The 24,828-nt window shown below is 54.8% G+C and overlaps 12 protein-coding genes across 12 annotated transcripts; 5 read left to right on the top strand and 7 right to left on the bottom strand.

Annotated features, from left to right (window-relative positions):
• Nucleotides 1–255: 255 nt before the first annotated feature.
• BU26DRAFT_287951 (uncharacterized protein) lies at nt 256–2,845 on the bottom strand. Its single transcript, XM_033821593.1, has 2 exons — nt 2,759–2,845; nt 256–2,707 (listed from the first exon to the last, which is right to left on the bottom strand). The coding sequence occupies exon 2, from the start codon at nt 2,697–2,699 to the stop codon at nt 351–353; it is 2,349 nt and encodes a 782-aa protein (XP_033684707.1). The 5' UTR covers nt 2,700–2,707; nt 2,759–2,845; the 3' UTR covers nt 256–350.
• Nucleotides 2,846–3,019: 174 nt separating this feature from the next.
• BU26DRAFT_518273 (ATPase, V0 complex, subunit D) lies at nt 3,020–4,553 on the top strand (the record flags this gene model as incomplete). Its single annotated transcript, XM_033828772.1, has 4 exons — nt 3,020–3,053; nt 3,110–3,198; nt 3,250–4,145; nt 4,195–4,553. Coding segments are annotated over 4 exons (1,103 nt in total), but the record flags the coding sequence as incomplete, so codon positions are not given.
• Nucleotides 4,554–4,570: 17 nt separating this feature from the next.
• BU26DRAFT_287978 (uncharacterized protein) lies at nt 4,571–6,036 on the top strand. The gene is made up of 4 exons (XM_033821594.1): nt 4,571–4,984; nt 5,046–5,174; nt 5,361–5,488; nt 5,625–6,036. Exons 1-4 carry the CDS (start codon nt 4,957–4,959, stop codon nt 5,988–5,990), a joined length of 651 nt encoding a protein of 216 aa, XP_033684709.1. The 5' UTR covers nt 4,571–4,956; the 3' UTR covers nt 5,991–6,036.
• Nucleotides 6,037–6,403: 367 nt separating this feature from the next.
• On the bottom strand, nt 6,404–9,281 carry BU26DRAFT_563602 (uncharacterized protein; the record flags this gene model as incomplete). Its single annotated transcript, XM_033833183.1, has 5 exons — nt 6,404–7,399; nt 7,450–7,758; nt 7,805–8,030; nt 8,079–8,515; nt 8,745–9,281. The coding sequence occupies 5 exons, from the start codon at nt 9,279–9,281 to the stop codon at nt 6,404–6,406; spliced, it is 2,505 nt and encodes an 834-aa protein (XP_033684710.1).
• Nucleotides 9,282–10,316: 1,035 nt separating this feature from the next.
• On the top strand, nt 10,317–11,034 carry BU26DRAFT_288086 (4A/4B type thioredoxin-like protein). The gene is made up of 3 exons (XM_033821595.1): nt 10,317–10,534; nt 10,589–10,724; nt 10,784–11,034. The coding sequence occupies exons 1-3, from the start codon at nt 10,403–10,405 to the stop codon at nt 10,945–10,947; spliced, it is 432 nt and encodes a 143-aa protein (XP_033684711.1). The 5' UTR covers nt 10,317–10,402; the 3' UTR covers nt 10,948–11,034.
• Nucleotides 10,991–11,943, bottom strand: BU26DRAFT_593057 (uncharacterized protein; the record flags this gene model as incomplete). Its single annotated transcript, XM_033834861.1, has 3 exons — nt 10,991–11,516; nt 11,577–11,673; nt 11,755–11,943. The coding sequence occupies 3 exons, from the start codon at nt 11,941–11,943 to the stop codon at nt 11,197–11,199; spliced, it is 606 nt and encodes a 201-aa protein (XP_033684712.1). The 3' UTR covers nt 10,991–11,196.
• Nucleotides 11,944–12,764: 821 nt separating this feature from the next.
• BU26DRAFT_425816 (ubiquitin-like protein) lies at nt 12,765–12,998 on the top strand (the record flags this gene model as incomplete). Its single annotated transcript, XM_033823643.1, has 1 exon — nt 12,765–12,998. One exon carries the CDS (start codon nt 12,765–12,767, stop codon nt 12,996–12,998), a length of 234 nt encoding a protein of 77 aa, XP_033684713.1.
• A 380-nt stretch (nt 12,999–13,378) lies between these two features.
• Nucleotides 13,379–15,478, bottom strand: BU26DRAFT_518276 (pseudouridine synthase). Its single transcript, XM_033828773.1, has one exon. The coding sequence runs from the start codon at nt 15,471–15,473 to the stop codon at nt 13,518–13,520; it is 1,956 nt and encodes a 651-aa protein (XP_033684714.1). The 5' UTR covers nt 15,474–15,478; the 3' UTR covers nt 13,379–13,517.
• Nucleotides 15,479–16,110: 632 nt separating this feature from the next.
• BU26DRAFT_550083 (uncharacterized protein) lies at nt 16,111–19,806 on the top strand (the record flags this gene model as incomplete). The annotated part of the gene is made up of 9 exons (XM_033832035.1): nt 16,111–16,155; nt 16,344–16,904; nt 17,313–17,606; nt 17,715–18,179; nt 18,233–18,308; nt 18,480–18,854; nt 18,897–19,483; nt 19,551–19,593; nt 19,685–19,806. The coding sequence occupies 9 exons, from the start codon at nt 16,111–16,113 to the stop codon at nt 19,804–19,806; spliced, it is 2,568 nt and encodes an 855-aa protein (XP_033684715.1).
• A 587-nt stretch (nt 19,807–20,393) lies between these two features.
• Nucleotides 20,394–20,882, bottom strand: BU26DRAFT_424880 (uncharacterized protein; the record flags this gene model as incomplete). The annotated part of the gene is made up of 1 exon (XM_033823594.1): nt 20,394–20,882. The coding sequence occupies one exon, from the start codon at nt 20,880–20,882 to the stop codon at nt 20,394–20,396; it is 489 nt and encodes a 162-aa protein (XP_033684716.1).
• A 628-nt stretch (nt 20,883–21,510) lies between these two features.
• On the bottom strand, nt 21,511–22,593 carry BU26DRAFT_563609 (uncharacterized protein; the record flags this gene model as incomplete). Its single annotated transcript, XM_033833184.1, has 3 exons — nt 21,511–21,735; nt 21,792–21,995; nt 22,249–22,593. 3 exons carry the CDS (start codon nt 22,591–22,593, stop codon nt 21,511–21,513), a joined length of 774 nt encoding a protein of 257 aa, XP_033684717.1.
• A 564-nt stretch (nt 22,594–23,157) lies between these two features.
• On the bottom strand, nt 23,158–24,780 carry BU26DRAFT_482389 (uncharacterized protein; the record flags this gene model as incomplete). Its single annotated transcript, XM_033825769.1, has 3 exons — nt 24,481–24,780; nt 23,604–24,406; nt 23,158–23,549 (listed from the first exon to the last, which is right to left on the bottom strand). The coding sequence occupies exons 1-3, from the start codon at nt 24,666–24,668 to the stop codon at nt 23,158–23,160; spliced, it is 1,383 nt and encodes a 460-aa protein (XP_033684718.1). The 5' UTR covers nt 24,669–24,780.
• Nucleotides 24,781–24,828: the final 48 nt, after the last annotated feature.

Consider the following 24,828-nt stretch of genomic DNA (forward strand, 5'->3'; position numbering starts at 1 on the left):
AAACCACCCAATCCTTCTGACTATTCGCCAACAGACCGTCCAAGGAAATCGGGTATCATGGGTAGCAGCCCAAAAAGGTCGTGCGAGACAAGCCGCCGTGGCGCCGGAAACAAGCAAACTTTTGGAGCGCCGAAGTGCTCATGCAATCGTGAGTCATTAAACAAGGGAGACACCAAGACACTGATGCTCGTGAGACCATGGGTATGCCGGATGCAATGAGGTGCAAAGAGGCCGTCCGTCTATCAACGCCAGGACCAAAATAGAGACAGGGTAGTGTACAAAAGGGAAAGTCCGTGAGAGAAAACAGTCGTGGCGTCGTACATCGATGCGTTAGGGGTAGGGCCGAGAGTTTAGTCGCTTGTGGTCTCGTCATCTGAGAAGGTAAGGACAGGCTCATCCCACTCCATGGCACCGACCTCAGCCGGGAGTCGGGCAAGAATATCCGCTTCGACATCGGCAGAAAGTCCAAGAGAGACGGCATCGGGCATATCGTCGAAGGCCGGCTCGGTAAGGTCAAAGCTCGCGATGGGGGAAGCTGTAAGCATGGTCGCGTCACCAGCATCGGACTTGAGGCTCGGGGAAGGCACATGGATCTCGCGGAGACGACTCGGCTTAGCGGGAGTGTGCTTCAAGGCCTTAGCACGAGCGCGCTGAACCTCATCCATAGGCTGGGAGGTGGAGGCGAAGAAAGGAGCCTGAGTCAGAGGGATCGATTGGCTAGCGCCAAATGGGGTCGGCAGGGAAGCATGAGCCGGCACAGGTGCAGGCGGCGGCTGCTGGGTCCATAAAGAGGCGGGTGGCCCATTGGTGTCTTCTTCCTCATCAGAGTCAGAATCATCCGGTACAGAGAATGAGCCAAAGACGGTAGTCTTGGCAGGGACACCATTGCTTGGAGGTGTCTGCTGAGGCTCAACGGTATCTTGTCCATGAAGCTCGCCGAAGACATTGCCGCCTTCCCGGTGGATGACTGGACCACCGAACATGGGGGATGCAACGTAAGAAGGGCGAGGTTGGACATCCAGCAGCGAGGATGACTTGCCATGCGTATTCACGACCTTGGGAGGGGATGAGTCGCCAGCAGTTGAGGCGAAGCTCTCGTTGAGAGATGGGACTTCGTCGGTGGTGACTTCATGAGCAGCCTTTTGTTTCTTAGCCGGACGCTCACTCTCTTCCTCAATCAGCATATCATATAGGACCGCCCAGGCAGGAGCCGGGTCCTCATCATCGAGCATGTTGATATCATCGTCGAAACCGTAACCTGACTTCCATGGCTTGGTGCCGGGGAGAATCTTCAGGTCGTTGACCGTCACTGCTCCAACCTCCAAACGCTTGCGCTTCTCACCAAGGATGGCAGAGTCCAGAGGGAGCTTGGCGAGGACATTCTCCGCCCAGGTCTTGGCATTATCACGCTCAGCGGTGTCGTTGACGCTCTCGACAATAGCGTTGATCATGGATTGGCGGTGGTCCGTTGATCCTCGCTTCCTCTTGGACTTGTTGGCAGACTTGTTGGGGGACTCGCCAACTGGAGTCGGGGTCGGAGTCAGGGTCATAGTAAGCGCGTCTGGGACTGGGGAGGACGGCGCGGATGCCTGTGTTGGAGTGGCCGAACGCGAGGCGAAAGGAGCCCTGAGGGTGGAGAAGATACGGCCAATGATACCCTCTTTGCTTGGAGTCGGCTGAGATGGGGTAGTTGGGGCGTTCACCGCAGGCTCTTCCGTATCTGCCGGTTCGTCTTGAGCTTCCTCTGGTGCCGTCTCTGATTGGGGCTCAAGCTCGGGCTCAGGCTCGGGGTCCGGCATTGGCTCGTCAGCTCGGGCGCCCCAGGTCCACTCAAGCTGAGGAGCTGGGCGGGCACTCGCTTCGACGAAGCGAAGCAGAGCCTTGGCATCCTCAGTACCTTTCGGCGATGGGTGGTGAGAGGGCTCGGTGACTGCTGGGGAGTTGGCGGGGTGGGAATCTGGATAAAAACTCTTAGTCTCATCCTGACCGGACGAACCAAACATAATGGTGTTGAGCAACGTCATGGTACCCTCAACCCAGTTGACCTGACCCTGGAGCTCAATTATCTTTGCATCCCTGGGGTCCTCCTCTTCCTCGGTCTGTGTGCCGCTCTGGGTCAGAGCAGGGCGCTCAACTTGGGCAAGGGTCTTGACTGGGGTAGGGGTTGCAACCCGGGCAAGGCTCTGAGAAGGGATAGGGGATGCAACTCGGGCAAGGCTCTGAGAAGTGATAGGGCTCGCAACTCGGGCAAGGCTCTGAGAAGGGACAGAGGTCTCAACCAGGGCAGAGGCTGAACGCTCAGCGGCGTCGGCGAGTTCGTTCCTCAACCTCAATTCCAAATAGGAGAGCTCAGACGGCTTACGATTCTGAAGTTTGTGGTACTGGAAGTAGATGCCCGCACCCGGGTCATCATCGTCGCTGTCGGTGGTGTGCTCGGCCTCTGCCTCTGCCTGGGGCTCGGCCTCGGGAGAGCGTGCCTTGGTCGACTTTTTCGGGCGCTTCTGCGGGGTGGAAAGCTGGCGCAGTGGCGAGTTGCCGGTTTTGGCGGAGCGGAGCCGGCGCTTTGTCGCGACCGTCTCGGTAGGGGCCGTTGCTGCTGCTGCCTTGCGTCGGGTAGCGCGCTGCGTGTGCAGAGGCTGGGCGGGCGCGTGGGCGGCAGCGGGCGCAGAGGCACCGCCGCGGCGGGTGTTGACCGCCATCGGAGTTGCTGCGAGAACAGTCAGTCTCAGTGTGCCAATGGCCTCGGGCGGTGACTTACAGGTTGGAAGAGTCGACTTGCGGTCGGACGTGGGGTGCGGTTGCAGGTGTGTTGTGGCGTGGCTGCACTTGCGAGTGTGGAGTGTGGTGTAGAGGATGAGGTTGAAGTCGCGCTGGAGCCCGCTCAAATGGCCGGCTGCGGCTTGGCGCGGTTGCGCGGAACAACCACGCCGGCTCCGCCTTGGCACGGCAACCGCCGTTCCCATGACAGCGACCACGCTCGAGCCGCTTCGGCCTCCGCAGCCAGGCTTGCACTCACGCATCATGGAGGGCCTTTTCTACAATGTCAAATACGGGTACGCTGGTGCGCTGGTGCGCTGCTACCCGCAGTCCCAAGCTAACGCGTCTGCAGCTACATCGAGGGCATCGTGCGCGGCTATCGCAATGCCCTCCTCACCAGCCAGAACTACAACAACCTGACGCAGTGCGAGACCATCGATGGTGCGTCTGCGATGCGCTCCCCCATAGTAGGCTGCTGACTCCGCCCTGTAGATGTCAAGCTGCAGCTCTCCCCCGCTTACGGCGATTTCCTCGCGGCGCTCCCGCCTAACCCATCGACATCTGCGCTGGCCGGCAAGACGACGGAGAAGCTCGTGGCCGAGTTCCGCTATCTCCAGGCGAATGCGACGGGCTCGCTCTCCAAGTTCATGGAGTACCTAACCTACGGATACATGATCGACAACGTTGCGCTGCTGATAACGGGCACCCTCCACGAGCGAGATACCCGCGAGCTGCTCGAGAGATGCCACCCACTTGGCTGGTTCGAGACGATGCCCGTGCTCTGCGTGGCGACCAACATCGAGGAGCTGTACAATTCTGTCTTGATCGAGACGCCGCTTGCGCCCTACTTCAAAGGATCCCTCAGCCACCAGGATCTGGACGAGCTGAACATCGAGATCATCAGAAACACCCTCTACAAGAACTACCTCGAAGACTTCTACAACTGGGTCAACTCAACACCAGAGGTAGCTGGCACGCCCACGGCGGAAGTCATGTCTGAGGTTTTGGAGTTCGAGGCAGACCGCAGGAGCATCAACATCACGCTCAACTCGTTCGGCACGGAGCTGTCCAAGGCAGATCGGAAGAAGCTTTACCCCAACTTCGGCCGGCTCCATCCAGAGGGTACGTTGATGCTGTCAAGGGCAGACGACGTCGAGGGTGTCCGCATCGCCGTCGAGAGCGTCGCCGACTACAAGACCTTCTTCGACCAAACCGGTCTCAGCGGTGGTGGTGGCGGCGGCCTTGGTAACATGGCGGGCGGCGTAGGAGGAGAGACTCGCAGTCTGGAAGACTTGTTCTACCAGAAAGAGATGGAGATTTCGAAGTTGGCATTTACCAGGCAATTCACGCATGCCGTTGTTTATGCCTGGGTCAAGCTACGAGAACAGGTGTGTTTGTGTCGAGTCTTCGCATCGAGTCGCTTCTGACTGCTTATAGGAAATCCGCAACATCACCTGGATAGCCGAGTGTATCGCGCAGAACCAGAAAGAGCGGATCGGCAACTACATTTCTGTATTTTGAGGTGACACTATGTAATGTTCTATGTACTTTCTATGCATGGGCTCTCTCCGGCTGGCGTAGATGGTGGTCTGTATATCAGAATTTTGGTCTTCTACCTGTCCATTTCTCATCCATTGGTCTCCATCTCTTGAAAGTCTTCGCATTCTGTCTCCCTCGAAAGCCTGGATGAACGACCTGAAGGACTTGCCTCCAGAACGTACATCCAAACATGCCCCTCTAACAGACCACAACTCAATCCTATCTACTCCGCTTTGGTATGGAATAATCGCTCGTGGGTCCCGAAAGCAGAATTGCGTCACTCTTTCCCTTGTTTACTCTCACTTGCACTTGTTTACTCTCACTTGCACTTGTTTACCTCGCATCTAGCTGTTTGTTTTCATTCTGGCTGTTTACTCTCGCGTCAAGCTGTTTACCCTCTTCCAGCTGTTTCTTCTCATTTCCAGTCGTTTGCCCTCGCTCCAAGCTGTTTACTTCCATTTTGAGTTTTTTACTATCACTGCCAGCCTTCGGCCTCACCATCTGACAGATTGACCGGCTAGCAAGGACGCTGGAAGCTCATGCTCGACTATCCAATGTACTAGACTGCACAGTCAGACTTTGCATGCTCCATCTCGGCTACCAGCCACGAGCTCCTTCCTGCTAGATACCTCCCGCAAGCACGCAGGCGTTCGCTTCCGCATGGCTAAAGCAAAAGACGAAGGAGTGGGTGAGTTACTACTGTTTATCGCAAGCTTCCTCGAGGGAAACGGACTACTGACGGTTGCGAGACGTCATCGATGTTCTTATGTATGAGTATCGTGAAGCTCTTGTCCGCAAGGGCTATCGACGGCGGGAGATCGACGACCTGTGTGCAAGGGCGAATGGTCTTCTCGACGAAGAGCGTGAGTCACCGCGAGGTAAGTTGGCCCCATACGCGTATACAAGGCGCCAGCTTCGGTGGAACATGACCCAGCCTGGGACTACAGCAGGGTAAAGGAGAAACAGGTTGATCCTCTCGTCCTGTACTCGTTTAGCTAGGCTGCCCACAGGAGCTGGCGTCCAAAATGCGGCAATCTCGCGCAACAACCTAACATGCACTCTAGGCGTTGATATCGTCGACATGATTATGGACGACGCCGTCGCTCGCGTGTCTCATAGGCGTCTAGCGGCTGCGCGTTCTACATACTATCGCTCCTATGTGGGACCGGCCTCAAGAGTCTATATGAGGAAGGTACGTGGGTTTTTACACGTTCTTCAGCATGCTGCAATCCTGACCATCAGTTGAAGACCTTTGTGGGTGGTTTTGCATGATTACCCCTTGCCCTCCTTAGTGATTGCGCTAATGTGTATTTTCTCCACCCTTTTAGAATATGTCAGCCGCTAGGGATGTTCCGCACTTCCTTGTAGGCCAAGCGGTTGAGCTGCGCCGAGCGAAGGCGAATCTGGTCCGGCTGTACTCCTTGGAGCAGAACGCAATGGCTGCGGCCTGGAGGCGCCCCGCTCAAGATTTGTACGGAATCTCAAAGCGTCGTGCCAGCGCTGAGCGACGATATGTGGGCGCTCTCATTCGGTATCTTCGCGATTCAAATCAAATGGGCAGGGCACGCGCCACTGATGTGCAGCGCTACTTCACGCGCCAGAGTATGACGGGCATGGGGCCAGTCAACAAGGGATATCTGCTTGGTATGTTTGCCGGATGCCTACCTATCGCGGCGTTCGTGAATCAGACGTAACGGATAAAGACGGTGGATTGTGAGAAGTGGGACAACATCATCACTCTCGTGGACACAGTGTTGTCTTCAAGCCTCTCCCGGGGCCCTTTCCGCTATTTCGATGCACATAGTTCATCCTGTGGTATGGATGGAACATTCGTGTTAGGTACGATGCGAATACCTCTGTTCGCAGCTAGGAGCCATGAATGCAAAGATCTTCGATTTTCACCACATTTCTTGTCATTTTTGGATCCCGAGTTAAGATCGGTGTCCGCCGCCCCGAGACGAGTATCTCAATACCAATGATGTTTGTAGTTTGTGATATCGAACCGCGGGACGTTAACTTTTTGAATCTCGTGTGCTCTCTCCTGAGTAAGGTCTAGAATGTGTCTAGAATATATAGAAAAGCATGTTTAAGTACAACCCTAAGGATACTATGCGTCCCTCCATTTCCCCTTGGCCTCCCTCACGCCCCACTCCTTCTCGAGCACAGTAGCCACCACTCGCTCAAGAACCGCCAAATCCTCCGCATTCCCACTAAATACATGCCAAAACTGCTCCAAGTAATCCCTCCTAAACTCCTCCATCCAGTCCCCAAAAAGCTCATCCTGCTCCTCCCGCGTAATCTTCCCTTCGCGCCGCTCGCGCCATATGTCGCCAAGCTCCGCGAGCATGTCGGAGAAGTTGGCCGCTGTGGCGCTGAGCTGGGGGCTCTCGGGCATGGAAGCGCCCGCTGCTGTGCCGAGGAGGCGGAGGAGGGTGCGGAGGGGTCCGCGGGGATAAGTCGAGGGTTCTGGGAGATGGGGTGGTGTGTAGGCGAGGTGCGGACCCCAATTTTGTGAAGGAAGGGGCTTGACAGAAGGGCTGGTGGGAGGACTCGAGATGGAGGTAGCTAGGGATGGGTGGGGAGCTAAGATTGGCGACGCATCTCGAGGTGTGGTCCGTGAACTGGTCTGACGCTGATGCGGAGGGCGACTTAATGACGGATGGGCAGATGAGGTTTGAGACGCGTTCTGGGATGTCCTCTGCGAAGCAGTTTGACGCCGATGCGGGTGTTGATTGAGGGACGTATTTTGATGCAGACCCAAGAATATATTTTCGGTTGTGCTCATAGAGCTTCTGGCGCCCCTGCTTCCGGGTCGATGTTGATCAATATTAGTTTCCGAAACACTGTCTGAGCCCCCAAAGTCCTCGGGAAACTTCATGATGTTCTTCACCATCGCTAATGCGTCGGATTTCTTGACGAAGGAAAGGAGGATCATTTGGGCGACTTTGACACATGCCCCAAGCAGGGCTCCGGGGAGTCGACTTCTTTGCCTTAGTACAGTAGGCTGGACGGGCCGGGATGTGTCGGGGTCCGTAGATGCGGTTTCAGGTGGACCGTCATCGGGTGGACTAATTTCAAGTAGACTATCGTCGTACATTTCGAACTAAGAGCGGAATTAGCGTTACCCTGACCTGAGAAGACCGCATTACTTACCTGTTCAAGGGGTGAACCTGAGTGAGAGTGCCTTCTCTTGGTAGCAGTATCCTTAGTCCTTAGGAAACCCATGGCTGCCACGTCTGGAGGCGATACACCGAGACGCATTGTTTGTAAGTATGGCGTAGGCATAAGGTTATCGATGGACCGGCGCCGACTCGGAGTCTGCTTCCAGAACACCGCCTCGAACCCTCCCTTTAAAGGGTATCTGTCCGATTCAGCGGTGGCTGCGGTGGCTGCGGTATCGTTCTGCTCCAGCTTGTCGCCATCGACAGCCTTCCGCTCTTCCCGGGATTTGACGAAAGCGTTCTGATATCTGTTGAGAATAATTTCCATGGGAGCTCGAAATACTAACCAACAACATATCGGTTAAGATAGGCTGCGACTTTTGCAGTATTATAGTGTAAGTAATCTGGATGAAGTTGGCGATGCCAATGATTAGAGGAATGAGCTGCCCAGTGCTTGTGACTGAATAGACGTTGGATACTCGATTCCAGTAGAGTGTACACTCCGTTGCTGCTATGCCCCATAGCAGGCAGGCCAGATTCAGAGTTACAAATACGTTGGCCCAGACAATACGCCTACATTCAGATTAGAGGCATAGAAAAGTATTGTTTGCATGTACTTACGTTTGGAAAGACTTCAGTCGTAGGACCCGGGTCTCAATCCATTTGACATCAAACCGCAGGAGGGGGGGCTCTTTGGGCGGAACGGGCTTTTTGAAAATAAGAAGCGACCAGAACTGTGCTGTACCCCAGCAGAATAGAATGACGCTATTGAGTACCGGAAAGTCAAGCATATTCGTAGGCACCGAGAACTCAGGCGAGACGCTCCTACCGTTTATAGTGAGCCAAAACCGCAGCGGTGCCGTCTGACTCCAGCGGCGAAAGAGCATAGTGGACAGGGGACTGCTGTTATTGCCCCAAATCATGTCAATGAGGGCAAGGATAATGGCTGGGACTAAAGCGTTGAGGAGCGATTTCACGGCGTACAAGGCCCAGGTGAAGCAGTGCCGAACCACAAACCACCCGTACACCAGGAGCAGAACAACGGATTGAACCTGGTACTAAAGGTGGTGGTACAATTAGCAAGCTGTTTTGCGTGGGAGGCACAATTACCAGTTATTAGACAAATTCAAAGAATTGCCTATTAGCAAGAGGCCAACTAAGATACTATGCAAGGCAAGTGTCTTGAACTATAAGGGGAGCGCTTACTACCCACAAGTTAGCATAAGTTCTCGCTATCTACACCGGGGCCTTAGTACCGAAGTAATGAACGGGACCGAGAGTGTCTACTTTGCCTAACACGAAGGTGACGGTCGAGCAGGATTCGACGGACAGGCTGTTGTTCCCCACGAACCAGAACCACACTCCGTACCCGCAAATCGCAGCCGAGAGGCCCAGACGAAACGATTTCTCTGCTAGGGAGAAGGCTGCGCCTAACGACTTGACCCTTGCGCGGATTCGGAAGCCCCATACGGTAAGGACTGTAAAGAGGAACCCAAAACAGAGGTGTTGAAGCGCAAGTGATTCAGCCTTGCGTAAGTCTCGCGTGGCTGTGGCCTGAGCAGCAGCGATGGCTACGGCGAGAAGAAAGATAGTGTTCGTGATGAGAAGGTTTCGTATCGCTTCCGGTACGTATCGGTTCGCTAGGAGGGAAGAGATCCATTGTAGGTAGATACCAACTCGAATGCCTAACCCGTAGAAGTCTGCATTGCCATCGATTCCACAGATAGGATGCGGTAGCCGAGTCGCGTGAGCGGCCCGCCGGGCGGAGGTATACTCAAGGGGCGCGCTACTGGCAAGGGAGACGAATGCGTATAGAAGGTGCATACTCTTGGCTGGGGCATGATCTTCTAAAAGTTCGGGCTTGGGAGTGGGAGGAAGGGTAGTTTATGCTCATTTGAAAAGTCGTTCAGCTCAGGCAGCCAGTGATCTGCTCCTGTAACGGCACCTGATTGGCTGTTTATCGGGAACAGCCCTCCTCTCCCTCTTCAAACTTTAGAGGTCAAGTCTGGATGAACTCACCTCAATTTTTGCGCTACTTCTATCTAAACCAGGGTTAGCATTGTTTAGGGAGGCGGATGTCATCGGATGGCACCCCGTGAGGCATAAAGAAAGTACCTCAAAGTTTTTATACTCAACCCCTGTCTCTTGCGGTAGGGAATTCTCCAGATCTAAGGGCTCGCCGTATAAGTAAGTAAGATTAACTTGTCTATTGTACGCACCCGCGAAGGCCTCTAGGGTAGCTGTTGCACACGTCGTTCTATCCGGAGAATTCCACACCGTAAGAGCCCTGTCCCTAGGAGGTAAGGGTCATTAACGAGCTCATCCTAGACCAAACAAATCTGTTCAATATACTGAATCACTTCTAATGCCACGTCTTACTGCTCGCTGTCCATGAAGAAGAGGGAAGGGGGGGTGCCGAGAATGGCTGGGAGGCTGACGCTTGGACACGTTAGGCACTCGATCGGTCCAAGTGAGGGGTTGCCGCAGTGGATATGGAGAAGAGATTGGATATTCTGCTCGTAGAGACGGACGTGACGGAGAAAAGGATGCGCCGACATGTCCTCCATCGAGGTGCTCAGACATCTAGGCATGAAGTTTGGTCGGGATGGCGCTAGTCTGCGAAAAGCTTAGGGTGGGGCGAATCTTCCAGATCAGAACCTTGGAAGTCACGAGTATAGCTGCCTTCCCATAAATCTTTGTTCCCTCTACCAAGACTTCATGCTTCACAATCCTGCAGCTCGCAAGCAGCGTCGGAGTCTCCCTACTGCATAGCCGCCGATTACTCGAAGAACCGCTCTCTCCTGGGCCGAAGACACACCTGGGCAGTTGCCGCGAAGCGCACAACTCTAGCTGAAGACCAGCCCAAAGAGCTTGGAATCACCCCCGCCGGAGTTCACCGGACTTTTCACCAAAAGAGCTTGGATCTTTGGCTCGAGGCTTGGAAAATGGGTTCCGTCGTTCTTCCGCATCTGAGGACCGGATGGCATGTCGACCAGGCGATCTTGAGCGAGGAGGACCGGCTCGTCGTCATTCGGTTCGGACGCGATCACGACTCAGATTGCATGCGCCAGGATGAGGTAAGAAACGCCTCTGAATTTGCATCCTTTGGGAGCATAGGCTAACGTCGACAGGTTCTTTACAAGATCGCGGATAAGGTCAAGAATTTCGCGGTAATCTACCTCTGCGATCTCGACGAAGTACCCGACTTCAAGGCCATGTACGAGCTCTACGATGCGTGCACGGTCATGTTCTTCTTCAGGAACAAACGTAAGAATTTCCCCTCCCCGCCAGTTCCGAGTCAAGAATGTAGGCTAATGGCCTGCCAGATATGATGTGCGATTTCGGCACCGGTAACAACAACAAGCTAAACTGGGTCCTTGAGGATAAGCAGGAGCTCATTGACATCATCGAGACCATCTATCGGGGTGCGAAGAAGGGACGCGGCTTGGTGGTCAGCCCGAAGGACTATTCGACGAGGTATCGATATTGAGCGGCCTGTCCATGCGTGCCAATGTCTGCTGGTATCTGCATGTCTACTGCTTATATGTTCGGTCATGGATGAGTTCGAAGACGGCGTCGAGACGGTCGAAAATATGAGGCTGGAAGGATGGCTAATCGGATGCGAAGGTACGATTGCACCACAGATTCTTAGACTGCTTGCTTATGGGCTTTGTTAGACTTCGGAGCGCCTCAGAAGGGTATTATAATGATCAATATTCAGCGTTGCTATCTCCAATCTTTACGACTCCACCCCTTCCTTCTCTTTCTCCCTCTTCTTCACCGCCATCCCCTCATACAAGCACGCTCTCGCCCCTCTCCAAACCTCCTCTAATATATCCCTCCTTGGCAGCAGCCTTGGAAACACAACCACAACTTCTTCTTCGCTCTTGACCACGATCGCCAGATAAAATCGTACTTCAAATCCCCTGAACGCCTCATGTATGAAGATGTCCTGGATACTCGTCGTGGGTATGAAGCGTGTGGTCGGGGTTCGAAGATACAGCGAGGACGCCGTGGATGTTTGGAGACCGAGACCGCGCAGCACGGTGAGAGATTCTTCTGCGGAGAGTTAGTTAGGGGGCGTGAATCTCACTGCGGGACGGAGGAAGGGGTGCTTACCGGTGTAGCCTCGATGGAATACTAGATAGAGAACGAGGAGAGCTCCGGGAGCTAAATATCTCCATTGCGACATGTCTGCAACTTTAACAAGTTGCTCCTTGCCCGCATTTCCGAACATCCATAGCAGTAGCCCCGTTGACTTCGTCGTGCTCACGCGCCATTTCGTCCACAGCACCACTAATGTCCCAATTCCAATCAATATGCGCACCGGGATTCCTATATAGAAGCCCAGAATCGCCGGGAGCGTCTTCGGGACTGGGCGCGTTGAAACGGTGTACGAAACTGTGGAGGGGGTGGGTTGAAGCGTGCGGAGGGTTTGCTTTGGCGGCGAAGCTAGGCGTTGGAGGATGGTGATTATGGTCGCCATGACGGCATTATGGACTTGTGTTAAAGCTATGCCAGGGAGCTGCGAGCCAGCTGGATGACGCGCTTCAGCCCTACGGGCGGGAAGTAGCGAGGGGTCCGAGCTCCTAGCTTTCCGTGGCTGCCACCTTCAGCGAGCCGCCGCAGCTGTTCTCTTCTGTCGCAATATCAAACATCATTCACAATCACTCCCTCGTACTCTTTACTGGTTTCAGTTCAAGCTTCATACCTTCGTCGAAGCTTTCACGACAAGCGGCGCTCGAACAAAGAACGCTTGGGCGACTCTTCCTACCTCCTCGCAGAATGCCATCTCCGTCACCCGACGCAGCCCGAGCACCAGCTCGTTCCCGCTCCAGGTCACGCTCGAGAAGCCCCGCCCACAAAGAGAAAGACTCGCGCGCTCGATCACGCTCCCGCTCTCCACGACGAAGCCCACCGCCTCGCAAACCGAAGAACTACTCCGGCTTGAAATGGAAGAAGAACGACCGGGGTGCGGATGAGCCCCGAGAGAGGGACAGGGACAGGGACAGGGACGACCGCCGCGGATATGAGGCTTTCAGAGGGCGCGATGAGCGGGATCGTGGGTACAGGCCGAGAGACGATGGGGATCGTGGGTACGGACGAGACAGACGAGACGACGACCGGCCTCGAGATAGAGATCGCGACAGAGACAGGCGCGACAGGCACAGGGACTCAGATCGACGCCGCGACGGCCGCGACGACCGCGACCGCCGTCCACGCGAAGACAAAGACCGCCCCAGCAACCCCAAAGAAAAGAAGCCGGCCGCGCCAGCAGCGCCCCTCCCAACCGCAGGCGGCGAACCCATGATCATCGTCACCGTCAACGACCGCCTCGGTACCAAAGCGCAGATCCCGTGCTTAGCATCGGACCCCGTGAAAGTCTTCAAAGCCATGGTGGCGGCGAAGATAGGCAGGCCGGTGCATGAGATTATGTTGAAGAGACAGGGAGAGCGGCCGTTCCATGATCAGTTGAGCTTGGCGGACTATGGGATTAGCCATGGGGTGCAGATTGATCTGGAGCTGAATACTGGGGATTAGCCGGGTCAGGGATGGGAGGAAACAGGGGGAGATGGACGGGTCAAGAGACGGCCGGTATGTCGATGCGGATACGGATGCAGATATAGAGTAGGAAAGCTAACGAAGAAGTCCGGTCCTATCTGTGGGCTACGTCGGCAGCCTGAGACCTGGGCGACGGAGAGGAACATTCTATTCCTCTTTTCTGGCTTCGAAACCTCGAAGGGCGCAAATAGGGCATGTACTCTGACTCTAAAGCGCTCAGACTGCTCAACTCGATCAATGACATGATCGAAATAGACTCTGATACCCTTCTGTGGAAGCAAAAGATTAACCTTCTGCTTTCGGAGAATGTTCGGTATATGTACTCAGAGCGGCGCACCAGCGTCTGCGACACCTTCAGACTAAGTCTTGTCTGATACCTAACTTCATATATAACTGCCCACGTCTATAACTGCCCACGTCTGGGCACCAGAAGACCCAACTTATACAAGAGTCGAGTGCTTGTGTATCATACGCGAACCAAAACCCCGGTCCTATGTATCACTCGTCCGCTTCATCCTCCTTCGGCTTCATCTTATTTGGATCCTGCCCTTTCTTCCTGGCGTATCTCTCATTTACCACTTCAACAGGATCTTGTCTCTCCCGCTGAAGTACAGGGATATAGCTCCCCTTCGCTCTGCCTAGATCGCCGCCATCAAACACCCTGGGTCCGCCCTTCGCAATACCCGGCTTCGCTTCATAGGAAGTAATTTGCTCAGCGTCGAGTGTTGACTTCCCTTGGGAAGAAACAGCGTCCAGCAATAAAGCTGAGAGCGTCTCATCAATCTTGTTCCCACGCCACACCTCCCATACATCATCGATGACGCCGCCTCGTCCCCACTTGCCCCTTCCCATCGTACTTGGCCCGCCTCCTTTGCCTTTCACCAGGCTCTTTGGCTCGATGCCTCCTTCGTCGCCTACGTATATCCACTCCAACCTATCTTCATAGCCATGCTCCCGCTGCTCGGAAGATTGAATCTCCGACTCATGTGGGAATATACAGTCCCAAAGTACCAGTGGTGCATCGGACGCCATTTCGTATTTTGGGCGTGTAGGGTTGGTGGAGATATCGAGGAGTTGCGGAATCAGGGAAGGGGCTTCGAGGCCTTGCCCGATGAGGAAGAGGATGGCGACTATGGAGCGGACTTGATGCCAGAGGAAGGCGGAGCCGTGGAGCACAAACGCGTACATCTTCGGCTGTTCGGTTGAAGATGAGGGTTGGATAGTGGAGTGCGAGAGGAACGACGGAACAGATAGGGGGCTGATCTCTTCAATGTCCGCGTGGAAGATTCGCCGCTTGAAATTCGTGAGTTGCTTCGAAGCGTCTATTTTACAGAAGTTGCGGAAGTCGTGTAGTCCGACGAGCAGGTTGCAGGCTTCTCGCATCTTTTTGATGTCAAGCCAGCCTTCGCGCATGGTGGACTGGTCGGTGTTGGTGGTGTAGAGGCCCAAGGAACCGGGGACGGGAGCGAAGCAGGGGTTTGTGAAGAAGTATTTGTAGCGTCGTTCTTTGCAGGAGAAGCGGGCGGAGAAGTTGGGCGGCGGATTGGGACACCAAGCGTAGATGCGGATGGTGGGTGGTAGGACACGGTTGAGGAGTTGGATGTACGGAAGCTCGTATCTGAGGTCATCGAAGGGCTTCGATGGCGCTTCCATGTCGCTTTCTGCAGCTAGTAATGGTTCCACTGCTTCCGGCGCTGCTGCCTGTCCTGCATCTTCAACCGAAGAGGTAGTTGGAGTTTTCGGTTTTGGTAGAGGTCTATTGCTTCGAACGCGGACCCCTATGACCTGCCCAAATGCACTCACTCCTCTGTCCGTCCTGCCGCATTTCGAGTATTCACAACCGTCCCAATTCACATCTGCACCGTCTCTATCCCATGCTTCGAATGTCTTCCTGTCTATCCTATCATATCTTTCTTGGTCTCCTTCACTGGGTGTAGGACTGACGAGCCTTGTTTTGACCAGCGCCTTCCACAGCTCTTCCTCGATTGTCGGCAATGGTGTAGTATTGTTCCTGTGATGCTCGAATCCATTGTACTTCTGGCCCAGGTATGCGAATTTGAGCGCTATGAGCCTCGTGCTATACTTGGACGCATCGAACGCCTTCGGTAGCTGCTTGGGAGGCTTGCGGTAGGGAATCTGCGTTTGGTCGTCAACGGGGGAAGGGATTGGAAAGGAGGTAAAGGTCGCGGGATTCGGCTCCGAGATATTCGTCGTTGATGTCTGCTCTTGTGGGGGCAACTTCGCTTCTAGCTTGTGGATCCGGGCGATCAATTGCTGTTGCGTCCATTCCTCGTAACCCCCAGCCATGGCGCTTCGAGCAACGAGACGATTGATTTGGATGCGGCGCGGAACTCGGGAAAGCTTGTGGAAGCTACGGCGGGTACAAAAGACGCGGTGCAGCTGTTGCTCGAACTCTGGAAAGGCGTGGGGCAGCTGGGAAAGCGCTGCATTCATTATTGTGTGGGATGGGAGCGTTCCGATCCTGGAACTTTTCTGGAAGACGTCAGAGTCTCTCGCCCTAGCCTTTCCGGGCTTAGATTCGGGGCCTGATTCCGAGCGTGCTTCCGACCTCCCTATCCCACATGCAGTACCATCCACTGACTGCTCAATTCGCGTTCAATTCCAACACGTCTCCTCATGGACGAGCTGACATCGAGTTGCGCACGTGTTCCGCGCTTGGCGACACCGCTCAGCCGCCACGCCCAGGCAGCTGGCGAGCTTTTAAGGGCAGTGCCATCTCGCACCTCCTTCCCTCCTCTTTTTCATCCACGTTTCCTCGCGACTATCGATGACTGACGCTTATATCTGCCAGATTCAAACAAGTGCCCAATTTTGAGGCGTTACGAAGCATCTACGGCTGTGTTCTCGGCTCATCAGGCCCCAGTAGGCACCTGGATGAGGCCGCTTAGGCGACTAGGCAGACGACAAGCATAAAGCATCTCACTGTTTCTATCTTCGGCTAACACTCAATTGCACTGTGTCACTACTTCCGTTCTGTCCTCTTTCTGTCAGTGACTCGTGGAGGCCCTTGTTATTCTATTCCTCTTGCCCCTCCGACCCCCTTCCTAAGGAAATCCCTCTTTGCTTCGATATGTTCGGTAGCAACGCACACCAGAAGCCGGCGTGGCGTCACCACGTCTGCGGTCTCTACTACACAATTACATCGGCCGAGAAGCTGTATCTGCCACAAGTCGAGCTTCAAGCCCATTCCACCATCCTTGCTACTACCTCCCGGACCACCCTCACCTAAACCTTCGTCAACCCGTCGACGTCGAGAGGCATCGGAGAAGTCAGGTACACATTCCCATTGTACGATGGCGTTAGTGTAGTTGGCTTCACCTGCCACGTGGGAGACCGCATTATCGTTGGCGCGAGGTTAAGGAGAAGGAGACAGCGAGAATCGACTTCAGGGAAGCCATTACCCGGGGCGAGACAGCGGGCCTTTTTGAGCAGCTGGATACTGCCGATGTTTTCACCACCACCGTCGGCAATATACCGCCCGGGGCAAGAGTCGTCATCAAGATTATCTACCTCGGCGACCTAAAACATGATATGGAAGTGGATGGTATTCGGTTCACCATCTCCAACGTCATTTGCCCACGCTATGGAAGATATCCTCAAGCGCTCTCCAACAACGCCGCCCAAACTGCTCTTAGAAGTGGCATTTCCATCACCGTCGATGCTGAGATGGCCGAAGGATCGTTCATTCAAAAGATCCCCTCGCCTAGTCATCCAATATCCGTTTCCATGGGCACGACTTCTTCTGCCTCAAATGCGGAGCCCACAATGAGAAAGGCATCCGCAACGCTCAGCCTAGGCAGCGCCCAACTCGACACAGATCTCGTCCTCCAGATCGTTGCTAAGGACACCGGCGTTCCAAAGGCGGTGCTTGAAACACACCCCACGATCCCAATCAGCGAGCCCTAATGGCGACTCGGGTACCCAAATTTGCCCTGCCTCCAGAGAAGCCTGAGATCGTGTCCATCTGTGACCGCAGCGGGCCCATGTCTGGAAGTAACATTATGCTTGTCAGACAAGCTCTCCACGTCTTCTTGAAGTCCTTACCTGTGGACGTCATGTTCAATATCTGCGCTTTGGGATCTATACTCCTTCCTATGGCCAAGGAGCGTCGCATACAGCCAGGGGACGCTTTATGAGGCTGTCCGGCATGTGGAGTCCTTCGCAGCCAACTATGGTGGAACAGAGATGCTTGCTCCGCTGAAAGCGACGATCGAGCAGCGCTACAAGGATATTCCATTAGAAGTCATGCTGCTGACCGACGGCGCGATTTAGGATCAGCAGACCCTGTTTTCGTATTTGAACGAGCAGGTCAGCCAGCCCAAAGCCCCGATTCGGGTGTACTCCCTTGGAGTGGGTGCCGGTGTATCACACTCACTGATCGAAGGCATTGCGAGAGCAGGAAACGGCTTTGCGCAGTCTGTTGGAGAAGGCGAAAAGATGGACAGCAAGGTTGTGAGGATGCTAAAAGGGGCCCTTTCTCCGCACGCGAGTAACTATGCCCTTGAGGTGAAGTATTCGGACAACATGGCTATGGGGGAGGATGATGATTTCGAGATTATTGAGAAGGTTACCGATAGCTTGTCCGTCAAGCTCAATCTGAACGAGGAAGAGAGGGCTTAGCCTGTTCGTTTCCAATCCGAGACGATGCCAGCTTTCTTTGCTGACTACTATCAGAAGAAGCCGATATCCGTCTTCGACACATCAGCGGACCCGGACAAAGAGGAACCACCCGCATACGACGAAACCGGAGAATCGCGATACGCCCATCTTCCCAAGATTCACGACCCGAAGATCATTCAGGCGCCCCAGAACATCCCGCCCCTGTTTGCCTTCAATCGAACCACCGTGTACCTTCTGCTTGGCCCAGACGCTGCCCGGAAGACACCGAAGTCCGTCATCCTCAGAGGTACGAGTGCCCATGGCATTCTTGAGCTGGAGATACCGATCCAGGTCTTAGAAACCCCTGGCGAGATGATCCACCAGCTCGCGGCAAAGAAAGCCATCACCGAACTTGAGCAAGGCCGGGGATGGCTTCCAGAAACCAAAGATGAAAGTGGAAAGCTCCTGAAAGAGCACTTTGAGAGTCGGTTCCCAGGAATGGTGGAGCGCGAGGCAGTTCGCTTGGGAGTGCGGTTCCAGGTCAGCGGGAAGGGTGCTCGTTCGTCGCAGTGGAGACGAGCAGAAAAAATCAGCAAGAGAAGGAAGATTGGGAGTGGCTGGAGGACGAGGAAGTCGGCCAGATGACTCCAGCTTCAGCGGGAACACTAGGTGAGTTGGACCATCTTTCAGCAGCAATCAGTTCTTTGGATTAGATGGGGAAGAACGGTGAGGAAATCGAGACACAGGGTCGGAGGATTCGTGTTTATAAATCGGCGGACGTTCCTGATACAGCACCTCTGCGAGGACGCTTAGCTCGGATCACTGACACGACTCGATCAGGACCGCTATTTAGTCAGAACATCCTCGCTTCAGCATCACCTGCGCCTCCTGCACCGGGCAGTTCAAAATTCGGCTTCGGCTCCTCCAGCCCCAGTCAGCCTACCTCTCTGTTCGGCTTGGCACCCCCTCCCCAATCAAATCCCAATGATCCCGCAGCAGCCCAGGAATTCATGCGCGCTAACATTGCCAAAGTCTCTGAACGGGGCTATCGTCATGAGGGTATAGCCGCGACGTCAAGCAATCTTCATGAGCAGAGCAAGATGTTTTACAAGCAAGCGAAGAAGTCTAGCTTTGGAGGGCTTTTCGGGGTTTTATTTGGTGGGCATGGTAGTTCCCAAACTGCAGCGGCGGCTCCGGCGGCGAAGCCTTCAGAGGGTTAGTTTGGAGGAGGAGGTCTCGGCAGCAACCAGCCTCAAGCGCAGTCGACAGGAGGGCTCTTTGGCAGTCAGAGCCAAGCTCAAGCTCAGAGGTTCTCCCCCTCTCAGACGTCTCAGCTTGACTACTCCGACCAACACAACCTTTTTGCCGGCAACAGGCCCCCATCCGGAATGCCTGCGCGTGTTCCAGGCCCGCACCAGAGAGACCACGCTCTCGAGGACTACCAAACGAGCATCATGCTCCTAGAGCAGCAGAATAAGAAGCGACTCTTCATAGCGCGCCAGGAGAATGCGGCTGCAGTACCACCTCCACCTTCGGGTGGAGCTCGTCCATCGTTACCGTCGCCGGCAAGAGAACCAGCCCCTAGACAACCGGTAGCCATGGCGAACTTCGGAAGCGCACCAGCCTTCAGTGCTCCTGCTCCTGCGGCCGCTTCACCATTCGGAAACACGTCGACGGCTTCGCTTTCCGGGAGCGCATCTACGAATGTTCGGCCCCAAGCGGTAGGAAGCTCGGAATCCGTTCGCTGCCCCAGGGTCGACGGGCTTCGGGAGTGCTCCTCCGCAACCTCAAGCCTTCACCGGCGCAGCAGAAGGATCTGGCTTCGGATCCTTTACCATTTACACGTAAGCTGAATCTAATCTTGTAACTGTAAGCGTATTTGGGTAGATGAGCTGATGACTGCTCCTCCAGGGGACGCGATACTTCCAAAAGTGTGGAGAATACCTAGAGTCTTGTGCGTTGGACTTTTAATAGCCTTTGAAAGCTAGGGATTCCTCTGCGTTTCTTCATGTGGAAACTTACGGCACAGCTGTCGGATCTTATAGTCAATGTAGCAGACCCCATGGGTGTGTTAGAGCTTCTGACCCACTCGTCTACGGTCTATCCACCTTATCCCTATGGCGGCCTTCGATATAGGATAACTTTCGAAAGCTGCGTCGAGGGTTAGCGCTCCCCACCAATCTTTCATTGCTTTGCGTTTGCTTCGGAGAGGGATACATAGCCGTCCCTGGCGTAGTCCCTGCGTGATAGCCAGGAGAGAAAAGTGCAGCAGAAGTGGCAGTGCTCGCTGGCGCTTTATCCTTAGGGCAGGACAGGGGCTTGTGCGTAGTTTCTGTGTGATAGCGAAGGGAGTAAAGAGCAGAGAAAGCTGCAGTACGCGCTGGAGTTTTATGCTTAGTGCAGAAGAGCCATCCCTCGTTCCACTCATGATAAGAATTAACTTAGTCCTCTATCCCCCTAAATGGCCCCATATTGGGCCTCAGCTTTCCCAGTAATACAGTGAGACGCGAAACCGTGGTGTACATGGCATACGGTAGACAGAAGTGCATATGGCGCAGCTGCGCGCTCGTTGCTCAATTAGGCATGCTCGCTTTGGGTCCTTCATCCTCGGTAAGAGCAACTGTAACGAAGTCCATGATTCCATCCAAAACCTTACAAAAGCGGGGAACGTAGTGCGTGCCAGAATGCTCAAGTCAGGAAGCGTTGTAGCAAATTTCCAGCAATTGATGAGTGCTTCCTCGTGGTATGACGGGATCAAGCATTCCAAATTGGTGTCTTGATTCGTGGCTCATAGAAGCCTCCATAAAGGTTTCTTGCAACAAGAAACCCAGAAAAGCATACAGCGAATTCGAGGGGACCTTGGGCAGCTTCCCATGGTATTGGTCGTTCCTGCTCTTGGTGTGCCTTTCGCCGTTCCGGGTGCGCGTTTGACTCACCTAGTGCGGCAAACACCGCCTCCAAGGCAGCTCCTTGAGAGAAGCCTACAATGGCATCAACAGGTCCGGATGATTGGACCACAGAAGAGAGTGCTGCGAGAGGGATTTTGAGCTTTGCGTGGCCACCATCGAAGTCGAGCCACCGGGCCGATGCCTTGCAGTCTTCTAACGGTTCGGCGTTTATACCAGGAAAGTCGGAAGGGTCTAGACGGATGGGTGTGTTCGGATATAGGAACTCAATATCGCTGCTAGGGCCAAGGCATGCTGATGCATATGCATCCACTAGGCAGGAGCGCAAACTGTGCATATCCTAGAGACACGTTAAGGAGTGGGCAACCCTTACCGTGTAACATCAAAATACGCATGATGCCGTAGCGGCGTACTGTGCGAGACGGGGGAACACCATATATCTTAGGTTCAAGGAATCTATATTCATTAAATCAGCACGCCTTTTCTAGGTACTGTTCGTGGCGGCAATAAGAATAATCAAGAGCAGGTTTCGTTCACATTCTACTATAAAGGGATTATACTCGCTATATGACTAGTTATGTAATGTGGTTTTACGCTTACAGTTTCTAACTGATTATAATTGTAATAAAGACTTGTCTACAATTGCACAGAAGCAATATTATATCGTGCTGCTTAAGTTTTTAATCTGTCTGAAATACATAAATGAATTTAATAATCGTATAGACCTCAGTATCAAATAGTTTAAGTACATAACTAACAAGACATTATATAATTGCGTTAACATTATCGTGTGTTATCTACGCCTTTATGTGCTATGGTGTCCCTGCAGCCAGTGACTAACATGCTCTTCGGCATAGCGTCCGTGGCAGAGAGGTAATGACAACATGAGTCACATTCTCGCAAGGAAAGGGTCCTCAGCATCTCTCAGACCAAAAAAATTAATTTTTTATCAAATACTACTCGTCTCAGTTCATGTCCCAATCACGGTTCACCTTGCAGAAGTTGGCCACGCGCTCCACGAGCTTCATTGTCCGTATGTCCTTGGCGCTCAACCACACGGCGTCCACTTCGACCAAATACCTCGGCCTGCCCTTGTGGTCGATGGCCATGTCGATGATGTCGTGGATGGGCGGCGCGTCCATGTCCCCAGGCAGGGGGACGCAGCCGATGCGCCACTGGCCCGCCTCGGGCTATTCCAGCGGGGGTAGCTGTTGAGGGACAGTTCGAGCAGGTGGCTGTCCTTGACGTTGTCGTGGCCGACCCAGATGGGGCCGTCGAAGGAGACGACGCCGTACAGCTTGCCCCTTGGCGCGATGTTCTCCTCGAAATACAGCTCGCCCAGTCGCACCGAGTGGGCATCGAAGTCTGCCGAGGACGTATCCGTCGTACGTATATCACGTATATCGCGTCTGGTGTTGGCCGCCAAAGACGCATGGTCTCCTGAAGTATCCTACGAAGGCAAGTCCGTCGAACGCATCTCGACTCCGGGCTCAACCGTCGGAGGCATCGTTGTCGAAGGCATAGTCGCTGAACACATGTCGGGTCTGGTCTTGGGAGCCGAAGGAATAGCCGCCGAAGGAGCAGCCACCGTATGCCCGTCGCCTTTGGGGTTTTCCGCCGTGGTGTTGTAGTCGATTGTCGCGTCGGAGTCGTGAGACTCATTCAAGGCGACATTCCGGCTGGCCATGCGCATCGGGACGAACCATGGCAGCGTACATGTCGGCGAGCACCGCATCAGCTGTCGTGGCGGGGTTGCGATGCTTGGGTCTGGCAATCGGCCTCCCCTTTTCGGACGACGCGGGGTTGTAGCAGGTCCTGGCACTGGATGCCGGCGATACCGTGCGGTGGCTGTCGTTGTCGTCTTCTTCATCTTCGTCCTCGACGTGTGCGTTGCGAGTCCTGACAGATAACCCCTCGGCAGTCACGGCCCCTTTGTGCGCCCCTTCCCGTCCACACCGTGTCCCAAAGGCGTCGCGAGCCCTTTTCCTCGAGCCTGACTCCCGCACGGGCTCGGCGATGCTGACTGACTTTGCGGCTGCGGCTGACATGATGAGGTCTTCATGACTTGGCTATCAAAAGGAGATTTGTTCAGGAGAAGGTGGAGGTGCGAGAATAGAGAGTGCTGTGAGAGTCGAGAATAGACCACAAAGGCAGCTTAAGTAGCTTCTGGGGAGTGAACCTAAGCCTCTCCTCGCATGACACTCGCTGAGCAGCTCTTGTCCAGCTGATCATCTCAGGAGACTCTCAGCCATGTTGCATGAAGATATACACAGCCATGCTGCGTCGTCAAGGCGGAGTTCGAAGATGGCGGAAGGGATACGAGGGCGCAATAAGCTTCCTCGACTATAAGGTAGTAGGCACCAGCATTGGTCTAGCATGTCGTCGTGTGTTGATGATGAGAGAGGACATGATTTGGCTGCTTACCGCCATCGCAAATCATAGCAATATCAATACGAGTAACCTATGCATCGCTCAAGGGTGCCCGCATTGCCGCCCTCCAGGATGGGATGGCTCCAAGCGCGCGGCCGGCGAGGATTCTGATGATGAGGGTGAGCGAGGTCACAAGCCACAGGGCAGTATGCTGCTGCCTCGTGGTCGATCGGTAGATGAGCTTAGACGCACGGTGCCAGAGCTCGCTCAGTCTTTCCGGCTGGTATGACGCCGCGTACTCCGCCGAGTACCCGTACTCCGAGGATGAGGCGTTGCGACCGCCTTTGCATTCCACCGCCACCGCCTCTCTGTCTGGTCCTCTTGGGCTGTGGCTCGGGGGGTTCCTCGTCGCGCTGCTTCCTCTTCCTGCTCTTCGCCAAGTTCCTCTGCAGGGACATCTCCGCCTCCATCAGACGCGCCTCCTTGATAACCCACTCCACCCGATGCCGTTGGTACAAGGCATCTCTGCGCGCCCGTGTGTACGCCTCCGTCTCCCGGAGGAAGTTGTCGATCGACTTTTGGCTAGCGTCCCGGTCGGCTCGAGCTGCTGCCAACTCCTTGGCCATGTTGACGCCTTTCCCACCCAGACCGCGCTTTCGAGCCTGCGTAGAATCCGAAGCCGCGGGACCGCTCGCAGCGTTGTTTCCATTCGGCTGTGTTGCCCTGAGCAGCCGCCTCGTGGATCGGTGGTACTTCGGTTCCAGAGATTCCGCAACGGCTGTCAACATTTCCAAGCACCTCAGTTCGAAGCCAAGATACTCGAGCCAATCGGTCCACGCAGTCTGCTTCTGTGGGTCTTTCCTCAGCTGCAGTGATGGGGTGAAGTGGTAGGGTGCGAGGCGAATCTTGACAGTGTCGCTGTAGGCGGCAAATGTTTGACCCTCAGGTGGTGGTGGCTGTCGGGATGCTGGCATATGCTGCCACTGCCGCTGGATGGTCTCGTCGAACGAAGGAGCGGACACCATCGCTTTTGCGCCCGAGCCCTCGTATCTGCGCCTGCTTGCCTCGAGGAAGGCAGAGAGGCCCGCCTCGCTGTCGCCCAGGCCTCGGCTGTCCCATTGCGACTTGCGAAAGTCCCACCACCGCATGAACTGCCTCGAAAAGACCGTCTTCAGCTCTCCAGCCCCGGTCTCAGAGTCTGGAGAGTCGCTGAGCCATGACAGAATCGTCTCATACCTTTCCATGGGCGCAGCGAGTATGTGACACAGCTCTTCGATTGAGCACACCGGACGGCCGCCATCTCTGGCGAGCTCCTGGCGGCTTGATACATCGAGGTCTTGGACGGCGATAGGTGGCGGAGTGCCCGCGATCGAGTCGGGCCGTGATTGTGAGGGTTCGAGGTCCGGAGAGCCGTCGTCTTGCGTGCTGGCCACATTCTGCAGGCGCGTGTGAAGGTCATCGATCCCGAGCGGTAGCAGCAAAGCTGCTTTGCTAACCAAGAAATGCTTTGTTAGCTTTAGGACAGGCCAACGCACTGACGACCATCGCGAATCGAGCCCTCTCACCTGAGTCTCTGCGTCAAGTCATCTCGCTGGCTCTTTGAAAGCGATTCCACACCGGCAAGACTCGAAATATCGAATTCCCCACCACGGTCCTGTCTCTTTAGATAGCGAACGAGCTGTTCTTCGTCGTACGCCAGGAGGTCCGCGCAAGTCACAGCAGAATCCCGGGCTTCCGATCCAGCCACCGACATTTGAGGAGGGATTGCGCGTACGGAGTACGGCCAGCGTTGTGGGTAAGTGAGTCGGGAGGTGGGCAGCGCGGGGAAAAATGTGAGGGGGGAGCGCGTCTATGTATCATTTGCTTTGGCTGACGCGCTTTTTCCTGTGCCCCCCTGCAACTGCATCATCGGC

Source organism: Trematosphaeria pertusa (assembly GCF_010094035.1).
Source record: "Trematosphaeria pertusa strain CBS 122368 unplaced genomic scaffold BU26scaffold_6, whole genome shotgun sequence".
Taxonomy (NCBI): Eukaryota; Fungi; Ascomycota; class Dothideomycetes; order Pleosporales; family Trematosphaeriaceae; genus Trematosphaeria; species Trematosphaeria pertusa.